Genomic DNA, 19,043 nt, shown 5'->3' with positions numbered 1-19,043 from the left:
AAATGGCAATTTTACATATTATTTATTCTAGAATTTTGCATTAGAGTAAATAATATTTACACACAATCCATTTTTCTTATTGAATGAGTTTTTTTCCCCACTTGTACAAGTGAATGACCTTGATTTACATGACCTATTCTCCCAGCTGGCATTTCAACCTTGATTCACCGTCGGTATACTGGTTGAATCAACGTTGGATGACGTTTAGATATGACAAATTGGATCAACGTTGATATTGTGACGTTGTTTCACCCTCTTAGCTTCAGCATGGGTGAATTAAGGTTGTTCTGTAGACGTTGGATTAACGTTGAATTAGGTGTTGATTTTTCAAAGTGATAACGAGACGTTGTTTCACCGTCGAACCTTCCAACATGCTTTCAACTGTACGTTCAATTAGAACATAGTTTGCATTTAGATCAACCCATGTACATTAAAAATCAAATGACTGGCAGCAATGGCTTTACAAACTACCACATGCTCAAAATTGTAAAACAGCATTTTTTATTTTGGAAACATAGCCTACTTAATGAACAGATTCAAATAATACCAAACTTTAACTTGCAGTGTTCTTGTATTTATTGTTAAAAGCCTGTAGAGCAATCCAAATACAATATTTTAAATATTTTTTTGTAACATAATATCCATATTTTGCGCTGCACTTTCAAGAAAAACCCTTTTACTTTTATGACTGAAACCAGTTAATCTTCTATTTTGGTGGAAAACTATAGTTTCTGTGAAAACATGTTTTACTAATGTGTCTCATACAAGAGATTTGTACATTTGTGCAGTGAAAATGTTAGAAACAGTTAGAGAAATTAACCTGCAACCAGTGGGGAAAACAGAATGGGATTTCTAACAAGGGGGGCACTAAAATGTTAGAACCAACAGCCTTGTTCATTTACATAGCGTGGTTGTGCTACGGGTGATCCTTGAAAGAGTCCCAGCTCTAGGTCCTTTCTGATGCCTTCCCCTCCACTCTCTCCCACTTACGCACTTTCTGTACCGTCCTGTATAAATGAAAACAAAAACCGCAAAAATAAATAGATATAAAATAAATATCAACTTTGATATTGTGAAATATCTTTAACTGAAAATGCAAAACAATCACATAAAATATTTTCACTTAACAGTTCAATAACAGTGGGTTTGGAAATAAAGTGCACAACACTATTCATTAAACACGTATTTAATGTTTTTAGATGAAAGTTTACAATGTTAAATTATTCATTAACAGTATTTTTTCAGAGCCCCCATAAAAAGTCAATGCATCTCTACCAGAAGTTGCCGTGCAATGTAGCAGATGAACAATTCTTTACCAATGTGCCAATAATAAGCTGGATCCTTAATGACTCTACAAGGGGAAAGAAGAAATGGTTTACTGAAAAGTTGTCAGCCACTTTAACATTGTAAATACAGTTTGAACATTGACACTGCATTGTGCTTACATACTGGTAAATAAAAAAATTTAAATAATGATTCAATAAAAATTTGTTGTAACAAAGGTAACATAACTGTACTGAACTTAAATGTAAATAATAATAATAATAATAAATAAAAAAGATTAAATTAAAATGTATTAACATTAACCATATTAAAACCCTGCAGCCTCATATGAGGACATTATATTTTTGTGAATTTCTCTGTGAAAGTTTTAAGTCTGGATGTCCTGTACAGAGCACATTCAGAGCATTTCAGAGATACAAAATGATTGGATGTTTCCCCATGACCACTCCCTCTCCTTGGGTCTTCAAAAATGTCTGAAATTAATTTAGTGATACTCTTATGGAAATATGATAATATTTTGTAATTATCATTCAAATCTTTCTCATTTTTAAATTGTGTGTCATAAATTAACATCTCAGAAAAATGTTATGGGGTTTCAAATCAAAATATGACTTTCTGTTATGAAACAGGACGTTGATTTCATTCATGTCCTCATATGAGGACACCAGGACTAAAAGCATGTTTATTACGCATTTTGGCAGACACAACAAATAAATAGGGAAATAAATTATATTTCAATATTCTAAGCAATATTATATATTATAATGAAAATATTGTCAATTATTCCTCCCATTATTACACTTCTTTTTTCATTACATATTGCTCCAAAAATACACATTAACAAATTAACATGCAAATTAAATTTAATTCATAGATACATTGTATGAGAAAACCTGTTTATGGAAATTTTACACACATTTTGCAGAAAGAAAAATGGTATATTGAATCATTCTGCTATAACATCGTTGAAAATAATCTTTATACAAAGTTGAGTAAAAAAAGAAAATCTCGAAAACTAAAAATGTATTGGTGTTTTAAAAAATCAATTTTACAACTGTGATGACCAGCGCATATCAGGATCAACTAAATGATGGATTTAAAAAAAGTATGTGAAATATTTAAAGTTTGCCGCATATAATCTTCAAAATACATCCAAGAGTTTTACACACTGGTATGTTATTGTGGCAACATTTCCACGCTTTGAAACATGACGATGCAATATATATATATATATATATAAATATATATAAAAAAGTATATTCCGGGGAGAGAGAGAGAGAATATGACCAGGGTCGTTCTGGCCATTGATTCAGGGCTGCTCTGGATTTTAAGCTGTTTTTATACAGTCTATGGTTTTAACTAGTACAAATACAACATTAGTCGGTGGAAGTATACCCTTGTCTCTTGGAAACGCAGAGAACAGGCTTTCTTTAGCTTGCCTTGCCTTGTTCCTCCTGTTTAGAATTGGCTAAAAAGGAAAGCTATGAAATCCTTATAATCAAGTGATGATAAACTTAATCTTTGTAAATAAGTAACGTTAACGTTTGTAAAATTAAAGAGAGATGCTTTAGCTCCATCACTAATCCTGACAGTCTGACACATTGTGCTCATAACACAATTTAGTTTATGATATAAACAGCAATATAAAGTTAAAACTTAATAAGAATTAATTTAAAGTTTGAATTCTTATAAAGTCTCAGCTTTCACACCTAACTAGCGATATAGTCTGACACTGGTGGCTAATAAAGCTGTCAACATAATGTTAAAAATGACCAAAAAACATCCAGAAACAACTGTTGAGTCTTACCTGTGAAAGATAATACCCCGAGATCTGTTTTTATTATTGTGCGACGGTTTATAGATACCCAAGCTGCCAACGATTCAGGTATGTTTTCTACTGTCCTGGTATGAACGTTAAGGAGAGTTGCCCGCTCGAATATGGCGGCGACGTTGACGCGCAGTCGAGCTGCCAATGGGTGACGTCACGGACACGACGTCCATGTTTTTATAATCTATGATTAATACCAAAGTCCTTTTATAAATTGCCTCTGTTAATACTTATACCTTTAGATTTTAGAATAGGGTTCATGAACAAAATATTGTAAAATGCTATTAAAATAATAATAATGTTAATCTTAATTTAATATTAATAATTTAAAAGGCAGAATTATATTTTTGTATGCTGTTGCTGCTCTTGTAAAAAAAATAAAAAAAATAAAATAAAAGAAAAACCTTGATAAACAAGTGTTTTTGTTAACCTTTTTCAACCGTTCAGCATTAAACATTGAAACAACGTTGTTTTAAAGTTAAAACAACACCTGACTTTATTTCCACCATATTTTACGATGAAGTTCGCACATGTGCCAGCTGGGTAATGTCGAGCCCTGATTAAAGTATTTAATTATAAGCCGATTTCAACTTTCTTTTTCTTCTTCTTTTTTTCAGTTATGCAGGTAAGATTAATTTTACGAGATATTTGACTTGGCGATTGCTATTAATACCAATTCATACACTCTATCATAGATTGAACTGGTCTAAGTGCTTTAGTGCTTTGTTATTTGTTTGTTACTCTTTTGTGGTTTCTGTAAGTCTGCGACTTTTGTCGGCTGTCCGTGTTACTGTCATTTCCTTTGAAACATATAATATAATGTCTTTGGATGAACTGTACTTTACTCTTAATCTACAGTAATAATATGATGAATAATCAGGATTCGTCTTGATTTTTGAATTTTTTTAATAAATAAGAAAAGTGCTACAGGCAGCATGGTATGTTTTGATAATGGCATAACTTACATAAATTACAGTATTACCAGTTTATCTATGCAGTGGATTCAAGTTTTAAAAATTTTAATAACACCTTAACCATTGTTTCACAGGTTTATATGTGGTTTCTTGTTAAATGTTTTTTTAAATAATCAGATAGATGCAGTAGTCAAAATAAATAGGGTAAATGTGTCGACAAAAGTCTGGAACCATTATTTACCCTTTTATTTGATTTCTGTGAAGAGATCAAGGTCTCACTGCCCATCCACATTCAAATCAAACTTACAAAACAAACTTTTTTTGCAATCTGAGTGGTTCCATATTAAAACATCAGTTGCTGGTGCCAAGTAAAAATGCAAATATAAAACACATCAAACTCCAATAATATATTTTATTATATCATATGATATCAAGTTTTATTATATCATATGACAGTACTGGCAAATCTTTGCTGATTCCCACTACTGTAAAGTATATGACAGTCCAATGGTTTACAAATTAACAGTTAACATGATTTCTTTTAATTTGTGGTTAGTAAACTATATCTATAAATCAACGTAAAAAGCTATTAGAAAACAGGCAAACAAACAAAAAATATCTCAGCAGTGTATTTACTGTAGCATCTTAATATTATTAAGATAACTTTATCATGCTTCAAATAAAACAAATACGCAAGTGTATTCAAGTAAATGAGTTTGTTTTAAAGCATGTTGTAAACACAGACGTGACCTGCACAGACACTGTGAATATGATCAAGCATTCCCAATAATACTGAAAAACACTGACCTCTGCTGGACACTATCAGTTACTGCTAAAATAATACATACAACAGTAACATAGCTACTGAACATTGTTTTGCACAGAGACCTCCCTTGATCTCATTTGCAGTACTAATAAGGAAAAAGATCTTTATTAACGAACAATTTAGCCAGCAATTCAAAATTTTGTGTGACATACCACTTTGACCAATATTATTCAAACATGTAACATATGTTAGGAGATGGTGTGTTGTCATCTGTTAAGCTGAAGATCAGTACCTTTAAAAAATACCTCAAGTACCTAAAATGGTGATTAATCCTTCAAACCAGTCACTGTAATTCTGGCCATATTGTATAATCATATTTGCCAGAGCATGGCGACTGCCTTGCAGAGACCAACATCATGATAATTGAAATAGCAGAGACCAAAGTATGTGGCTGTGGAGAGCAACAAGACACCAGCTTTAGCCAGCTTGACCTTAGCATCACCGTGGACATAGTCTGTTAGAACTTGACCAATCGCCCTGCAGAAGACGAAAAACACAGAAATAATAGTTCAAACTAAACATAGAATCCAATAGTGCTTGTGGGATATTTATATAATTTAAATATTGCATAACCTCACTGATGACTGAGGCACCTAGAAACCACTTTCAATAAAACAAGCTATACAACAAACATTAAGCAGATGTACACGAGTGAGAGATACACACACTCTTACCAGTGTCCATGCAGTGTGAGAGCTGCAGCTATAGAGTAATCCAGCAGCGGAGCGGGACACAGGTGTGCAGCTGGAGCCATACCTAACAGAACTACACTCAACACCCGTTCACCAGTCCAGTGCTTGGAGGCTGCTCTTGAACTTGAGACTGCTAAAAAAACAAATCGAAATTTTCATTTTGCTAACGAGTTGTGTGTGCAAAGTAAGAGAGTTTATGAAACAGTGTTTTTGCAAAAAAGGAAATTCGATTGTCATTTTTTACAGTACTAATACGGACTACTAATGTTGCTTGCAAACAGACACTTCATTTTTGAATATTTAATTAGTTCTAAATTGTCTAAAATCGTACTTGTATAAAACATTAAAATATCGTTTGGTTCAATGCATTAAAATCATGTGAAATATTTTTTTACTGAATGGGCAATGGTTCAACAACAGATCATTGTTAATGTCGCACCACTTTTGCAGCATTATAAACAGAAAAGAGAATGACCATGGAACAAGTCTAAATACATTTTTTTAACAATGATTAGTGTCATCACTCACTGGAGTGTGCTGAAGTTGTATGGATCCTCCCTTCTTGTTCTTGTGTTCTCCTAACAGATACAGCAGTTTCTCCTGGTTTGAAAGAGTTTTAAATGGATCTGCTGTATTTTATCATAGAACGCTGTCCATATATCCGTGTATATTTGGAGCATTCTGTTAGGAAGTGCAGTTCTGTTTCTGTTTTCTGATTCAGATCACAGAGTGAACACAATCTCTGCTCTGGTGGCAGACATGCTTTTCTGTGTCTGCACATCTCTATCATCAGCTTGTGTCTGTATCTGTATCTGGTCAATATGCTTCTCAGTTTCTTATCTGACACTGTGAACAGATCTCTGCCAAACTGTACTCTCTTTTTAGGTCTGAATAGCATTGGGTTTTACTCTGTTGTTGTGTTTGTGTTTGCCCGTGAGTGATGTAGTTCTGTTTGAATTGTGCAGTAATCTGACTGATTCTGATTTTGTGATTCAGAGCCTCAGTAGATGTTAGTGAAGCATCAGGACTGAAGCTCTGGATCAGCTGAGGGACGGGCTTGCTTTCTTTGCTCGTCTTTTGATATTGCAGAACTTTATAATGATATGATTGGGGTCACTGAGTTTCAGATGTTTCCAGAAATGAATAGCCCTTTTTTGTATCTTTATGATTAGAGGATATGTGCTTAATTATGCCCTTCATGCGTATTTGTTGTGTGTAATATATTTTATACAGGGTCTCAATTGGATGTGTTTCTCATTTGGTGAAATCTTGATTTGGATTTGTCAGTGGATTTTCAAATATATACATGTACTATACATCATAGTTTTGGCTTTTTTAGTGTGTATGTATTTTAGAGTGTATGTTTGTATTGTTTTAGTATTTCAAAGTAAAGAAGCTGGATCTCTGCATTATTTGGGTCTTTGTTTTTCTGAATTGACAATATACTAATTATTATTTTTTTTTGCAAATAGTTTGGCAGTCATGATCAAACCAATTTTTTTTTCCATTTTATTAATACTAATAAAACCAAATAAAACACGTAAGAGAAAGTGGTGTCACTGTTTTCTATTATAGCCTAGCTCTAGTTAAATATTTCCAACAGTTTTTAACATGAGAGCAATGCTCTATGACAAGTATAAATAGCTGTGGGAACATATTTTATCTGTGGGCATTTATCACCATATGACATCAACCAATCAGATATCATGGTGTAAAAACACCCTGATCTGGTAACTCCCATTACTTTCCTGCAGAGACCTATACTTGTCCAGTGGACGAGGGAAGTTTACATGGACATGCACCCTGCACAAATATATAGCCTATTGGTTCTCATATAACTCTTCCTTTATTCGTTTGTATGTTCATCTACAGTATTTATTTGTTTGCTTTGTTAAGTTTAGGGGTGGGGTTGGGTAAAGGGAGACCATTTAGATTGTATGATTTAGAAACACCCAGCAGTTTGAAAACACCCACAAGGTGATAAACGCCCACTTTTGCATTGCAGAGACCTAAGCCTTCTATTATGAGCCTTGTCATGACGTCATATTTTCGCGGCGGAAGTAGTTGCTTTCACGTCCATGCCCGTCAGCGAGCGCCGTTGCTTTATCCTTCACATGTTCCTGTGCATATAATCTGTTTGATAAAAGTTTCGCCATGGCTGATTTTAGTTCTAGCTTTGATATGCCATCGGCTGGTTCATCTGAGAACGCCGAGGCTGCGGAGCTCCAGCGTCTGATCGCGGTGGAGCAGCAAAAGGCCCAGTTTCAAGCGCAGGTGGGTAACTCTTCATTACCGTTGTGCTGTCATTCAAAACCCTTAAGCATGCCTGTTGGGTTTTAACCGTGCTTTACGTTCTACTCAGGTCCACAACTTCACGGATGTTTGCTGGGATAAGTGCATGGACAAACCGAGCTCCAAGCTGGACTCGCGAACGGAAACTTGTCTCGTTAGCTGCGTGGAGCGTTTCATCGACACGACGCTCACCATCACCAACCGCTTTACGCAGATGGTCCAGAAGGGCGCGCACTGACTGAAGGACACCGTCCTCAAGGACAGTCACCACATACTCTTCATGTTCCCGAGGTGCATTCAGAGTGTGCACTTTAAGGGTGCTGAACCCTTCCACTCTCGCGGAAAAATGACCTAAACCCCTTTCTCGGACTTTAAAAAATGTTTATGATATGTGTGTATAGCTGTTAAGCTAATGCAACCAGCGAATAACGACTATTTTTGCTGGAAATTATCAGTATGGACAGTTTTCATGACTGACTGTCCACATCTGTAAACTTGACTGGTTTAGTGACTTCAAATAAATCAGAAATTTCAAAGAAACAAACGTGATTAATGTTCTGTTTTGCAAAAGAACACAATATTTGTGTGCTTTTTTTTTTCACTAAAAGAGTTTTGAAAGTATTGGCACCTTATCTAATATCAGCTAATACTCTATTTCTGCTTATTTAGTTTAGATCATCATCTAGCAATTTCAAGTGATTGTTAGAGATTATAGCAAATATATATATATATATATATATATATATATATATATATATATATATATATATATATATATATCCCTTTAAAAGTACTTTCTTTTGAAGAGTGAATTTTTTTTTTTGTTTAATAATCCATTTACTAGTTATCAGCCAAAGCATGAAAAATATGTACTGGCTTATTGGTTTTGGCCAGAATTTCAACGTGAATCCCTAATATTATGAGTAATTTATTTTTGGGTTTATATTATGCATCTTTTATCCTATATATTTTTGACGTTTAGCAGTGATATGCATTAAGAAACAAAAACGAAGATGACAACCAGTTCACCTGTTCAACAAATATTTAACTTTTAGATAATCTACTCTACTCTTAGTGTCTGATGTCATAATGAATTTCATATACTAATGTTTGATAGAATGCATGTCTTCCTTAGTGTCACACTATACACTCTCCTACAAAGACTGTCTTTTTGATTTTCACCAGTGGTCTAAACTATTACTGTTAAAAAATAGCACAAGATAGCTCTTTATTATACACTAACTATTAAAGACTCTTACAAAGCTAAAATCATTTTAATTAAATTTTGAATATAGTTTCTGGTCTACTCTAAAAACCCTAATCGGTCCCTCTAATCCAAAACAATACGATATTGTAAGAAGACTCCTTATGACAGGATTAGTTTTAGGGCAGCAGAGGTCTGCTTCTTGGCTTTGAGGCTTTGCCCTTCTTTGTTGTTTAGTGTGCTCAGTACAAAGTGGCCTTTGATAGTGCTGTGTGTGTGTAAATCTTGCAGGCAGGGCTGCTTTCAGCCATTCTAATTAAAGTCAGGAAGCAGATAGGTTAGCTTAGTGCTCTGACTTGATTATCAGAGCATACAGGAAGCCTACAGGGTCCTCTCAAGCAGAGCCTTTGATGCTTTGAAGGAAACTGACTTGATACTGTACCATTATATGTGTGTGTCTGTACTATTGGAACAAAAAATATCTTAATATTATAAAATATCTAACACCAAAAAATATGTCTAAAGTCCATACATTACATGGGATTGGATGTAGCTTTATACTTTTAACACGGCAAATAGTTTTTTAATGGGAGACACCATTTTGATTAAAAAATCTTATTAACCAGGAAAACAAATTAAGAAAACAATAATGGTTCTGCTGAGATGTTGTTTAATCTTCTTAAAGAAGTGCTTGAAGCTCTGAATTAATAGCATTTCAGTTTGTTATTATTATTTTGTGTATATATATTTTTCTATACTTATGTATTATATTTTTAGTAAGTAGTAGTTTTTATGACTAAATTACTTTTAGATTATTCAAAGCACATAAATATCAACTGTGCGAAAGATCCATATTTGTGTCGAACATTTGTACACATATAAGAATAAAGGCCATCTCTTCAGTTTGAAATGAACACTGGGTGAGTTTGTTAGCTTTGATGGCTCAATCCTCAGATGCTCTAGTTATGTTGTGATGAAAGATTTGACTGTGTAAAGGCAACACTGGCTTGTGATGTAGGTAGGATTCAGTCTCTGTCTTATCAAGGATGCCTACTATGCCTCAGTTCTCTCTTCAAACACTTTCTTCAAAAGAGAACCCTTTGAAAGAAAAATACCAGAGACGTTGTGGCAAGATATGCAGAAGAATGATCAAAGAGTACTTTCAGAATGGCTTGTAAAATAAAAAAAAAATCCATGCCCCTTTTCCATTATTCTGACTTTGCTTATGGTTACTTTCATGCATTATCCTTTTATGATAATAAATCTACTGCAAAAAGTAGAAGAAGAAAAAAACATCCGGATATAAAATGTAGGAAATAGTATCTGACACTGTGAAAAATCCTCATCTTTTTTTTTTATTATTATATGAAGAAAATAAATCCTAACCTTCACAAAGACCCTCTGTCTGTACTAACGCCAGGCTGAAGCTTCAAGATCAACAACTTCTTAATTAAAACTGGTGTATAATAGGATCTAAATCTGGCATGATCTGTGTCTGTGCCTGTGCCATCTCTCTTCCTGTGTCAGTCTGACAGAGTCTGAAAGAGCCCTAGTGTCTGAAGCTTCACTGTACACACTGAGCCTGACACCTCAGGGACAGTGAGACCTGTGTTTGCTTTGGACAGCAAAGGGGCCGTCTGGGAAATCTATCCTGGTTTGGCCCCTCTCCATTCTTTGTCAGAGTGCTGCTGTCAGTAATACGTTCATTATTTCCTCTGAAATCTGTAGTACTTAAGAGATTAGGAACTCTGTGTCAGTCGGGTCATGTAACATTGACATCCTTGCTTCACACAGCTAACAAAATAAAATGTTATAAATACAAATATAAATGTTGTGATTATAGTTGTAACTTCACACCAGTTGTTTCAACCTTACAACTCAATCTCATATAAATAAGTTTTTTTTTTTAATAGAATTCCATTATTCATTAATAGACTACTGTACAACCAAACTGAGTCTGCATCTATAAATGTATTTATAAATTCTCGTTCTCATATGAAGCTTAATTTGAATTAGGCTAATGAGATGAAATGAGAGCTAATGAGAGCCAAATCTGTGAAGAAGCATCACAGAACAAGGCGACAGTTAGGGTAATTCTCATTGGTTTTAATTAACAATGGCAGCCTATATGTATGGTCTGAACAAGTTCAACGAGGGAGCCAGATGTGAACTCAGTAATGATTTCTACCGATTCACTGACTGAGTGAAGCCGATTCAAACCGACTAAACTCACCATCGAGTTCGAGGCTGATTCGCGAGTCTTTTTTGAATGACTCGTTAAAAGAACCGGTTCATCCGAGTCGTTTGTTCATGAATCCGGCTTCGCTGCTCGCTATTCGCCGCGAAACTTTCCTCACTAACTTGTAATTGCAGTTTAGAGCTCTTATTGTGCCAAAACAAGTTACTGCAGCAATTTCCTTTCTAGACAGTCTTCTACAAAAGCTGACATGATACAAGATTTACGCGGCCGTCATTTCACCATTCATCAGCCCCTGTACTTTCTGACAGCAGATGACAGACAGATTCCCATGATATATGGCAACATTTCCCTGAAAGAAAAGACAGCGTGTACCCTAAAGGCATTCTTTATGCTGACAAGATCCTAAATACAGTCGACAAACCCAAGCAATGGCACTATTATGTTGTACCTGAGGTCAGACAAGGGCTTATGTTTATCTAGAGCAGATGCTCATATCCCTGACTCCTTTCATTGATCTGTTTTTGCTGTAGGTGCTTTGTTGTGGATGACCTCACCTGAGCACATGAAGCGGATGAAGTCATTTTTAAAGCCATTAGTTGCTGCAGGGCTACTCCACACCCAGCAGGTGAGCAGGTTTTGTTTGACTTTGTTATGTGTTTCTATGTGTTGTAATGCCTCTCGGCAGTATAAATGTCTTGAAGGAACTGACTCAGGACTTCTGCTTTCCAGGCAGGGAATTATATTTATCGTAAAACCCCAGAATATGTGCAACACATATGCAATTGTCTATGTTACCACTAGGAGTCACTGTTCCTGCAACCATCTGTGTCCTGCTAGGTTGTAAAAACCCTCTTCTGACAGTTGTGTTGACAATATAATCTACTTAAGTTATGGATATTTAGACTACAGACACTGTTCAGATGGGACAGCCATGTGGACTGTATAAGGAGCAGCATGAATATAATCATAACTTCATCATTAATCCCAACAAGTGTTTTTTTTCTCACTTCTTTTCTCTGAGTATGGTTCTGTTTTATTTCAATGGTTTATTTTTACACTAAAAGTTAGCATAACAGTATGGAAAGAATTGATGGTTCATCCCTAGTGGATAATATAATGTATTTTGCTCCTTAAAAGCAAGCATACAAAATTATATGTGATGCTTTATGATGTAGTTGTCTTGGTCAACCAAGCACTTACAGTTTAGAGTTTAATAACATTCCTTTCATACCTCAGAGCAGATTTAAACTTATATGACATGTGTAGAACACTTGATGATTTTACCATCTTTACTTGCCAACGTGTTGAAACCTCTAAATGGTCAATCCAAGAGGACAGGGTTCCTGAAAACAGATGTTTATGGCTATTTCAAGTTGTTATTTACAATAATATGAAAGAACATCGGCACACCCTGGGGAAAAAGGAAGTGTGGGCAAAGAGGTGTACCATACCGCAGAACATAGCAAACTTTGCTCATGGACACAGCGCCAGTTTTCAGAAGATGAGGAGGAATTACAACTTGCTGCTTTGTGTTACAAAGTGTCTTAAGCTTTTTTTTAAATCAACATAGTTTCTTTTAACCATCATCTTGTCATCTCTTTGCAAGTTGAAACAACAATCCTCTTCTCTTTCATCGCTCTCCTCTCATTCTTCCTCTCGCACTGTTGTTTTTCCTCTCTGTGACTCGGTTTTGTTCCTTTTATCTATTTTATTGTCATAAGCAGAGCCACACGTGGTACTGTGATGAGAAACAAAGATCCATGGCAGTTTACGTGCCTGTGTGTGTGAGAGAGAAGGATGATATTTTGGCTGAAGGAGACCGTCTGAACTCACTGTTCTCTAGATGCAGTTCACTCCACTTCAATGTGTTTGCAGAGCCTGGCCGTGTGGGTGATTGAGGATTGGTGTCCAGATGTGAACGATTTAAGTAGAACATTGTCCAGCGTGCATAAACGTGTCTGTGTGTTAGATCCAGTAGCACATTCCTCTTCTCTTCAATCTTTAAGAAATCTTACCCATAAGTATCTGTTTTCATCTGTTTATGTGTCTTTATCCAGGCATTGTGAAAGAACAACTTGTGAATATCTTTCCTTCCCATTTAATCATCAGGGCTCCAATCACTGATATATTGCTTTCCCCCCTTAAATTTATATATTTTTTTAAATATTTTAGAGTCATGAAAATCATGATGTTTATGCATATTTTGTTTTGCGGTGAAGTTAAGTATTGGAAAATTGTAATGCTGGGCTTTAAAGGTTTTACCACTGTTATAATTAACCATACAAGAACAAGAAGCCAGCAAGTGAACACCTTTTTCCTGGAATATTCCTAAACCTCAATGACTTGCCTGTAAAATACCTGAAAATGCATATTTAGAGGCCTGTCTTGACCTTAAACCCTTCCTAGGACACTAGAAGGCTGAGACTTTACTATGTTTTTAAGGATGTTCAGTCAGAGTTTCATTAGACTACAATAAAAAAAAGAAAATTGGTATATTTAATGTAATATAATATAATAATGTAATATATTTAATCTAATGTCTCCACTGCTAAAATGACATAGTACCATAACAAAATTAACAATTTGTCTAACTCTCGCATGCTTTTTAAAACATTTTCCTCACTTCTTTGTCCTCCTCCTCCCCTTCCTGCTTCATCTCTAATAGCTGAAGACTTTGCCACGTTTTTCATTTATAATCAGTGCACAATTTTCCACACCACAATCAGTCAAGCTCATATCACCAGCAAACATACTCTCATTTACATCCTTCTCTTCACTGTCTGAGGCAGAAGTCTCCAAACTCATCCTTTCTAATCACCCTACTACTTGCCCACTTGATCCTATTCCATCTCATCTCCTTCGAGCCATTTCTTCTGCAGCTGTACCTGCATGCAGTCACATCATCAACACACCCCTCCACACTGGTGTTTTTCCCTCATCATTTAGACAGGCACGTATAACTCCACTACTTAAGAAAGCCACCCTCAACCCATCTCTTTTAGAGAACTACAGACCAGTTTCCTTTCTTCCTTTCATTGCAAAAACACTTGAAAGAAGCTGTGTTCAACCAAGTCTCTAAATTTCTCACACACAACAATCTCCTTGACAGCAACCAATCTGGCTTCAGAAGTGAACATTTAACTGAGACGGCCTTGCTCTCAGTGTTGAAGCTCTAAGACTGGCAAGAGCGGAATCCAAATCTTCAGTACTTATCCTGCTTGATCTGTCCGCTGCTTATATAGAGATATATATATATATATATATATATATATATATATATATATATATATATATATATATATATATATATATATATATATATATATATATAAGCAGCGGACAGATCAAGCAGGATAAGTACTGAAGATTTGGATTCCGCTCTTGCCAGTCTATATAACAGAGTTTGTTTAGTAACTGTAGCTAAATATACATTTACATTTATTCATTTAGCAGACGATTTTATCCAAAGCGACCTACAAATGAGGACAGTGGAAGCTATCAAAAACAACAAAAAGAGCAATGAAACATAAGTACTATAACAAGTCTCAGTTAGGTTAACACAGTACACGTACCATGGGCTTTTAAAAAATATAAATAATAAAAACAAAACAGATAGAATAAAAAAATAATAGAGCAAGCTAGTGTTAGAGGTCTTTACACACACACACACACACACACACAAACACACACATACATATATATATATATACACTCAAAAAAATGAATTTTTAGTTTTGTTCACTTTACCTGAACAATTCATGTTGAATTAATGCCATTTTGGCTATTTTTCATTTCAACATGATTGTGTCATGTTAAACTGACTTAAACCTGTCTCTCGTTGGTTTGACATAAAGTTTTCATTTTGAAAGAACATGTTTCAATCAAGTCCCTCAAAATAAGTTTTACACTTCCCATCATGCTTTGCACAGGACTGGATATGGGGAGAGAAAATGTTGAAATAAAGTGTTATTTTATGCAGTTTTTAATAAAATGTGATAATAAGGAGACTTTTTCATGTATAATGCTCTATTATGTGGGCATTTTAAAAGACTTTATATTGGTGTATTTTGTGCGAGTTACCATTGTGGTGAAGTGTGGAGCTTGTGGTTGGGTTGAGGACCTGGTTGAAAGAACGTCTAAAATACTTAATTTAAAAAAAAGCAACTTTAATGAGAGTGCTAGTGTATGATGTACACATAGTAACATCCTTAAACTGCAAACAATTAACATCATGTGTAAAGAAAAGTTATATCTTACTTGCTAATGTTTTTATAACACTTTGGCTAAACTTGCATGGACAGTGGTTCTACATGATGTAAACATATTATCTCTACTCAGATATTTCATGTAGGATGAACTAAAGCAAACTGAGTAAACTCAACTAAAGGTAGACAAGTCCTTATAACTTGATATATTCATGTCCAAATAACATGGTACAAACATGTGGAACCACTGTCCATGATAGAATCATGTTCAGCCAAAGAGTCATTTTTTTGAGTGTATATATATATATATATATATATATATACAGCTTCCACTGTCCTCATTTGTAGGTCGCTTTGGATAAAAGCGTCTGCTAAATGAATAAATGTAAATGTATATTTAGCTACAGTTACTAAACAAACTCTGTTATATAGAATTAAAATTGGTAGTTAAAAAGTCGACCCTTTAATTTCTGCCACGTTTAAAATAAAGTATTATATATTTTTAATATAATATTTACACAAAATAGGCAGCAATGGTATCAGTAGGCACCAGTATAGGCAAATATTTTCCTGCCAAACTGGTTGCTATGAAACATTTCATTGTGTGAGCTGCTGTTATATGTAATTTTAGCTCAGATATAATGTGAAGAACAGGTACTGTGTAATCGCTAAATACAGTATAAACAAGTGTTGCCATTTTGCCACAGTGGGTCTTAGAATGTTAAAACACTCATTTTATTATCCAGACCTTTAGACAGAGTGACTCCGTGGAGTTTCCTTCATCTGGAAATCACATAATAAACAAGATGTGTATTTAGAGAAAATGTTTTAGGAGGAAATGGGAGATGCTGCTGTGAATGATTCTGGTAATTGACTCCTTTCTGTCATTTTGCACATACAATTGTATTTAACTAATCTTCTACTCCATTGTTCTGTATCCTGCAACGTTCCACCTTGTGTTTGTGAGTGTAAAACTGAGGGTTCCTTCTACAGCTAAGCTTATATGAAGGTCAGACAGTTGGTGGGTGGACAATGCCTGGGCTCTGCTGTCTGTGAAAGCAATCACAATGGCTTTAGGCAACTGGGGAGGAAGTGAACACATGCTAGTGTCATCAGTCGTTCCTCCTGATGGCTTTAGTGAGGCATTTCTTTCTCCTCAAATGTTTTTCTTATTTATGATGGGAAGGACCGCACTTAGCTAGACACTGTTTCTGAGTCTTTTTTGAGGGGCAGGCTGATTCACTTCCTATCGTGATGCTGTTGGGTTTTGCTCCAGACACTTCGGACCAGTGATGGTTATCACAGGGCAATAGTGGAAAGCAGGACTGAGACTGTTTTTGAGGGGATTTTTTTTTTCATAGAATTCAAGATTTTACCACGAAACAATCTGAATTGTGACACCAGATCTTCCAAATATCAACCATATGATTTAGTTTACTGAATGGCATATTTCTGTCTGATGGGACTCATTTCTCATTGGTGAGAAATGTCAAAGAGTTCTTGCTGTCTCCTTGTTGTTGTGAAATGATGAAGAATGCTCCTCCAACTGTCTCAGTGCAACATTTGGCTGCCGTGATAACAAACATATCCTTGGAAGGGAGGAGAGGTTCCCGGTTTGCGTCAAACCCACTGGATCACACAGAACAGAAAAATATCAGCTCTTATTAAAGTGACTCAGCATACGTGCTGGAACTGTTAATGCACAGGCTATTCTTCAAATTTACTTTATTACTACTACAGGAGCTTTAAAACTCGTTCTGGACATTGTGTAGAGACAGAGTAATGCGGAAAAGAAATCAGTTTGTGAATCTCTTTGGAAATCGGGCTTTGGGAGCATTGTTTCATTAAGCTCTTCTCACAAAACCATGACCTCATAAGAAACTATCAAACAGTATGCACCAGATGTGCACTTTTAACTGTAAAATGTTGAAATACTTCTGTGGTAACCTAAGCTGCTTTGTATCTGTATAACTGGAGTACAGGCTAAGAGATGCATTAAGTGAATGCTTGGATGAAGAGATGTATCTTCAATCTAGATTTAAACAGATAGAGTATTGTCTGAACCCCAAACCTACGTACTCCTTTCCATATTTTTTTATAATATTACCAAGGGGCAACACGTATATTATAAAAATAGCAGAGGGCCTAAGACAGATACTTGTGGCACTCCATACTTTACTGGTTTTGATTAATAAGATTCCCTGTTTAAATAAACAAAGTGGTAATGGTCAGACAGGTAGGATATAAACCATCGTAAGGCCTGTCCTTGAATAACAATATAGTTTTGTAATCGTTCTATGAGTATGTCATGATCTATATTGTTTACCGCAGCACTAATCTCAAGTAAATCTAATAATGAGATGCAGCCTTGGTCTAACGCAAGAAGGTCATTTGTAATCTAACAAACATGTTTTTTTTCCCCACCACCACTATTATTGTGTGTGTGTGTGTGTGTGTGTGTGTGTGTGTGTGTGTGTGTGTGTGCGTGTGCACGCACTTGTATGTGTGCTACTGTCACATGGATGCTGAACTTATCTTTTCTCCCCATCTAATAGACTTCCAATTTACTGACATTCTGTAATTCTGGAAAATATCACTCTTATCGTGTTATGTTTGAAACTTTGTCATTTGCATTAGATTGAGTTTTCCATCTGCTCTCCAACATGCAATGGAAAACTGCAATAAAAAAATTGGACACATTCTCATGAAATAATGGAACGCAAAGAAATTAAAAAAAGACTTTAAGGTGATGTGTAACTTCTGTGCTATTTGTGGCACCAAATGGAATTGCAGTCTGAGCAGCTTCAAAATACTAATGGATGTGAGGTTACTTGTTTGTCCAAGCAGTGGCAGACCGGGGAAGTGTTTGAAAACAGTCATGTTTTGGTGCCACGTGGAAAGCGATTACACACTTGACCATTCATTTTATAACACTTGCTTCACTTAGCAAAGGAAATTTGCACTTCTGCTGTACATTGGCACAAAGCAAGAAGGATAACAGAAAAAGTAAGTATCAAATAGAGAAATTCCAGAAGGCAAATATTGTTTATACTAACCTTTGAGCTTGTTCCTGAATGACATCTCTAAAAACCTGAGCTGCGGTATGTCTAAAAGCAAGTTTTGAACGTGTGTGTCAGTTTGAGTTTGGCACATCTATGTAGGATTAAGTCAGTATATCTGAATGACTACAGAATTAGATCATCATTTGTGACGGGTAGCGCTCTTCATCATTTCATCTGTGGGCTGCTGCTTCAGTGACATGAAGGAGATGAACTCCTGCTTCCAGACTCTTTCCACTCACTCCAAAGCAGCGCTACGTGGACTGTTTCCTAAGCAACAGCACCAAACATCAGATGACAGTATGTCTGAGTGTATATTACAGTTCAGTAACGTGCCAAGAAACTGTTCTGTTGAGGCAAAAACATACTTGTGCTCAGAATGAAAAACGAGTCCGAGTAAATGTTATCTTTGTTCGCCAGATACCCGGATTGTTAATTTCATATCACGCAACAAATGAGAAAAGAAAATCAAACATTTCTTTGTCACTTAATGTGTTTAATATTAGCTGCCATAGTAATTATGGGTCATCCGGTATAGA

General features: G+C 35.4%; 2 protein-coding genes and 1 long non-coding RNA gene across 3 annotated transcripts; 1 reads left to right on the top strand and 2 right to left on the bottom strand.

The window, feature by feature from the left end:
* Nucleotides 1–552: 552 nt before the first annotated feature.
* On the bottom strand, nucleotides 553–3,219 carry LOC127933554 (uncharacterized). The gene is made up of 3 exons (XR_008147535.1): nucleotides 3,092–3,219; nucleotides 1,276–1,351; nucleotides 553–1,007 (listed from the first exon to the last, which is right to left on the bottom strand). It is a non-coding gene; the product is annotated as an uncharacterized LOC127933554 (long non-coding RNA).
* A 1,486-nt stretch (nucleotides 3,220–4,705) lies between these two features.
* Nucleotides 4,706–7,700, bottom strand: sdhda (succinate dehydrogenase complex, subunit D, integral membrane protein a). Its single transcript, XM_052619911.1, has 4 exons — nucleotides 7,619–7,700; nucleotides 6,073–6,144; nucleotides 5,527–5,677; nucleotides 4,706–5,329 (listed from the first exon to the last, which is right to left on the bottom strand). The coding sequence occupies exons 1-4, from the start codon at nucleotides 7,698–7,700 to the stop codon at nucleotides 5,164–5,166; spliced, it is 471 nt and encodes a 156-aa protein (XP_052475871.1). The 3' UTR covers nucleotides 4,706–5,163.
* On the top strand, nucleotides 7,584–8,380 carry timm8b (translocase of inner mitochondrial membrane 8 homolog B (yeast)). The gene is made up of 2 exons (XM_052530194.1): nucleotides 7,584–7,818; nucleotides 7,907–8,380. The coding sequence occupies exons 1-2, from the start codon at nucleotides 7,699–7,701 to the stop codon at nucleotides 8,072–8,074; spliced, it is 288 nt and encodes a 95-aa protein (XP_052386154.1). The 5' UTR covers nucleotides 7,584–7,698; the 3' UTR covers nucleotides 8,075–8,380.
* Nucleotides 8,381–19,043: the final 10,663 nt, after the last annotated feature.

The sequence above is a fragment of the Carassius gibelio genome, chromosome A17 (assembly GCF_023724105.1).
Source record: "Carassius gibelio isolate Cgi1373 ecotype wild population from Czech Republic chromosome A17, carGib1.2-hapl.c, whole genome shotgun sequence".
Taxonomy (NCBI): domain Eukaryota; kingdom Metazoa; phylum Chordata; class Actinopteri; order Cypriniformes; family Cyprinidae; genus Carassius; species Carassius gibelio.
The sequence above is the reverse complement of the archived record's forward strand: the minus strand, read 5'-3'. Positions and strand labels throughout refer to the sequence as shown.

What these genes read in the sequence shown, in the direction of transcription:
- timm8b (XM_052530194.1), top strand. Translation starts at nt 7,699, where the DNA reads ATGGCTGATTTTAGTTCTAGCTTTGATATGCCATCGGCTGGTTCATCT. An exon ending in AGGCCCAGTTTCAAGCGCAG is followed by an intron (nt 7,819 to 7,906) that starts GTGGGTAACTCT and finishes CGTTCTACTCAG; the next exon opens with GTCCACAACTTCACGGATGT.
- sdhda (XM_052619911.1), bottom strand. Translation starts at nt 7,700, where the DNA reads ATGGCGAAACTTTTATCAAACAGATTATATGCACAGGAACATGTGAAG. An exon ending in GCTCGCTGACGGGCATGGAC is followed by an intron (nt 6,145 to 7,618) that starts GTGAAAGCAACT and finishes CTTTCAAACCAG; the next exon opens with GAGAAACTGCTGTATCTGTT. An exon ending in CTCACACTGCATGGACACTG is followed by an intron (nt 5,330 to 5,526) that starts GTAAGAGTGTGT and finishes CGTCTTCTGCAG; the next exon opens with GGCGATTGGTCAAGTTCTAA.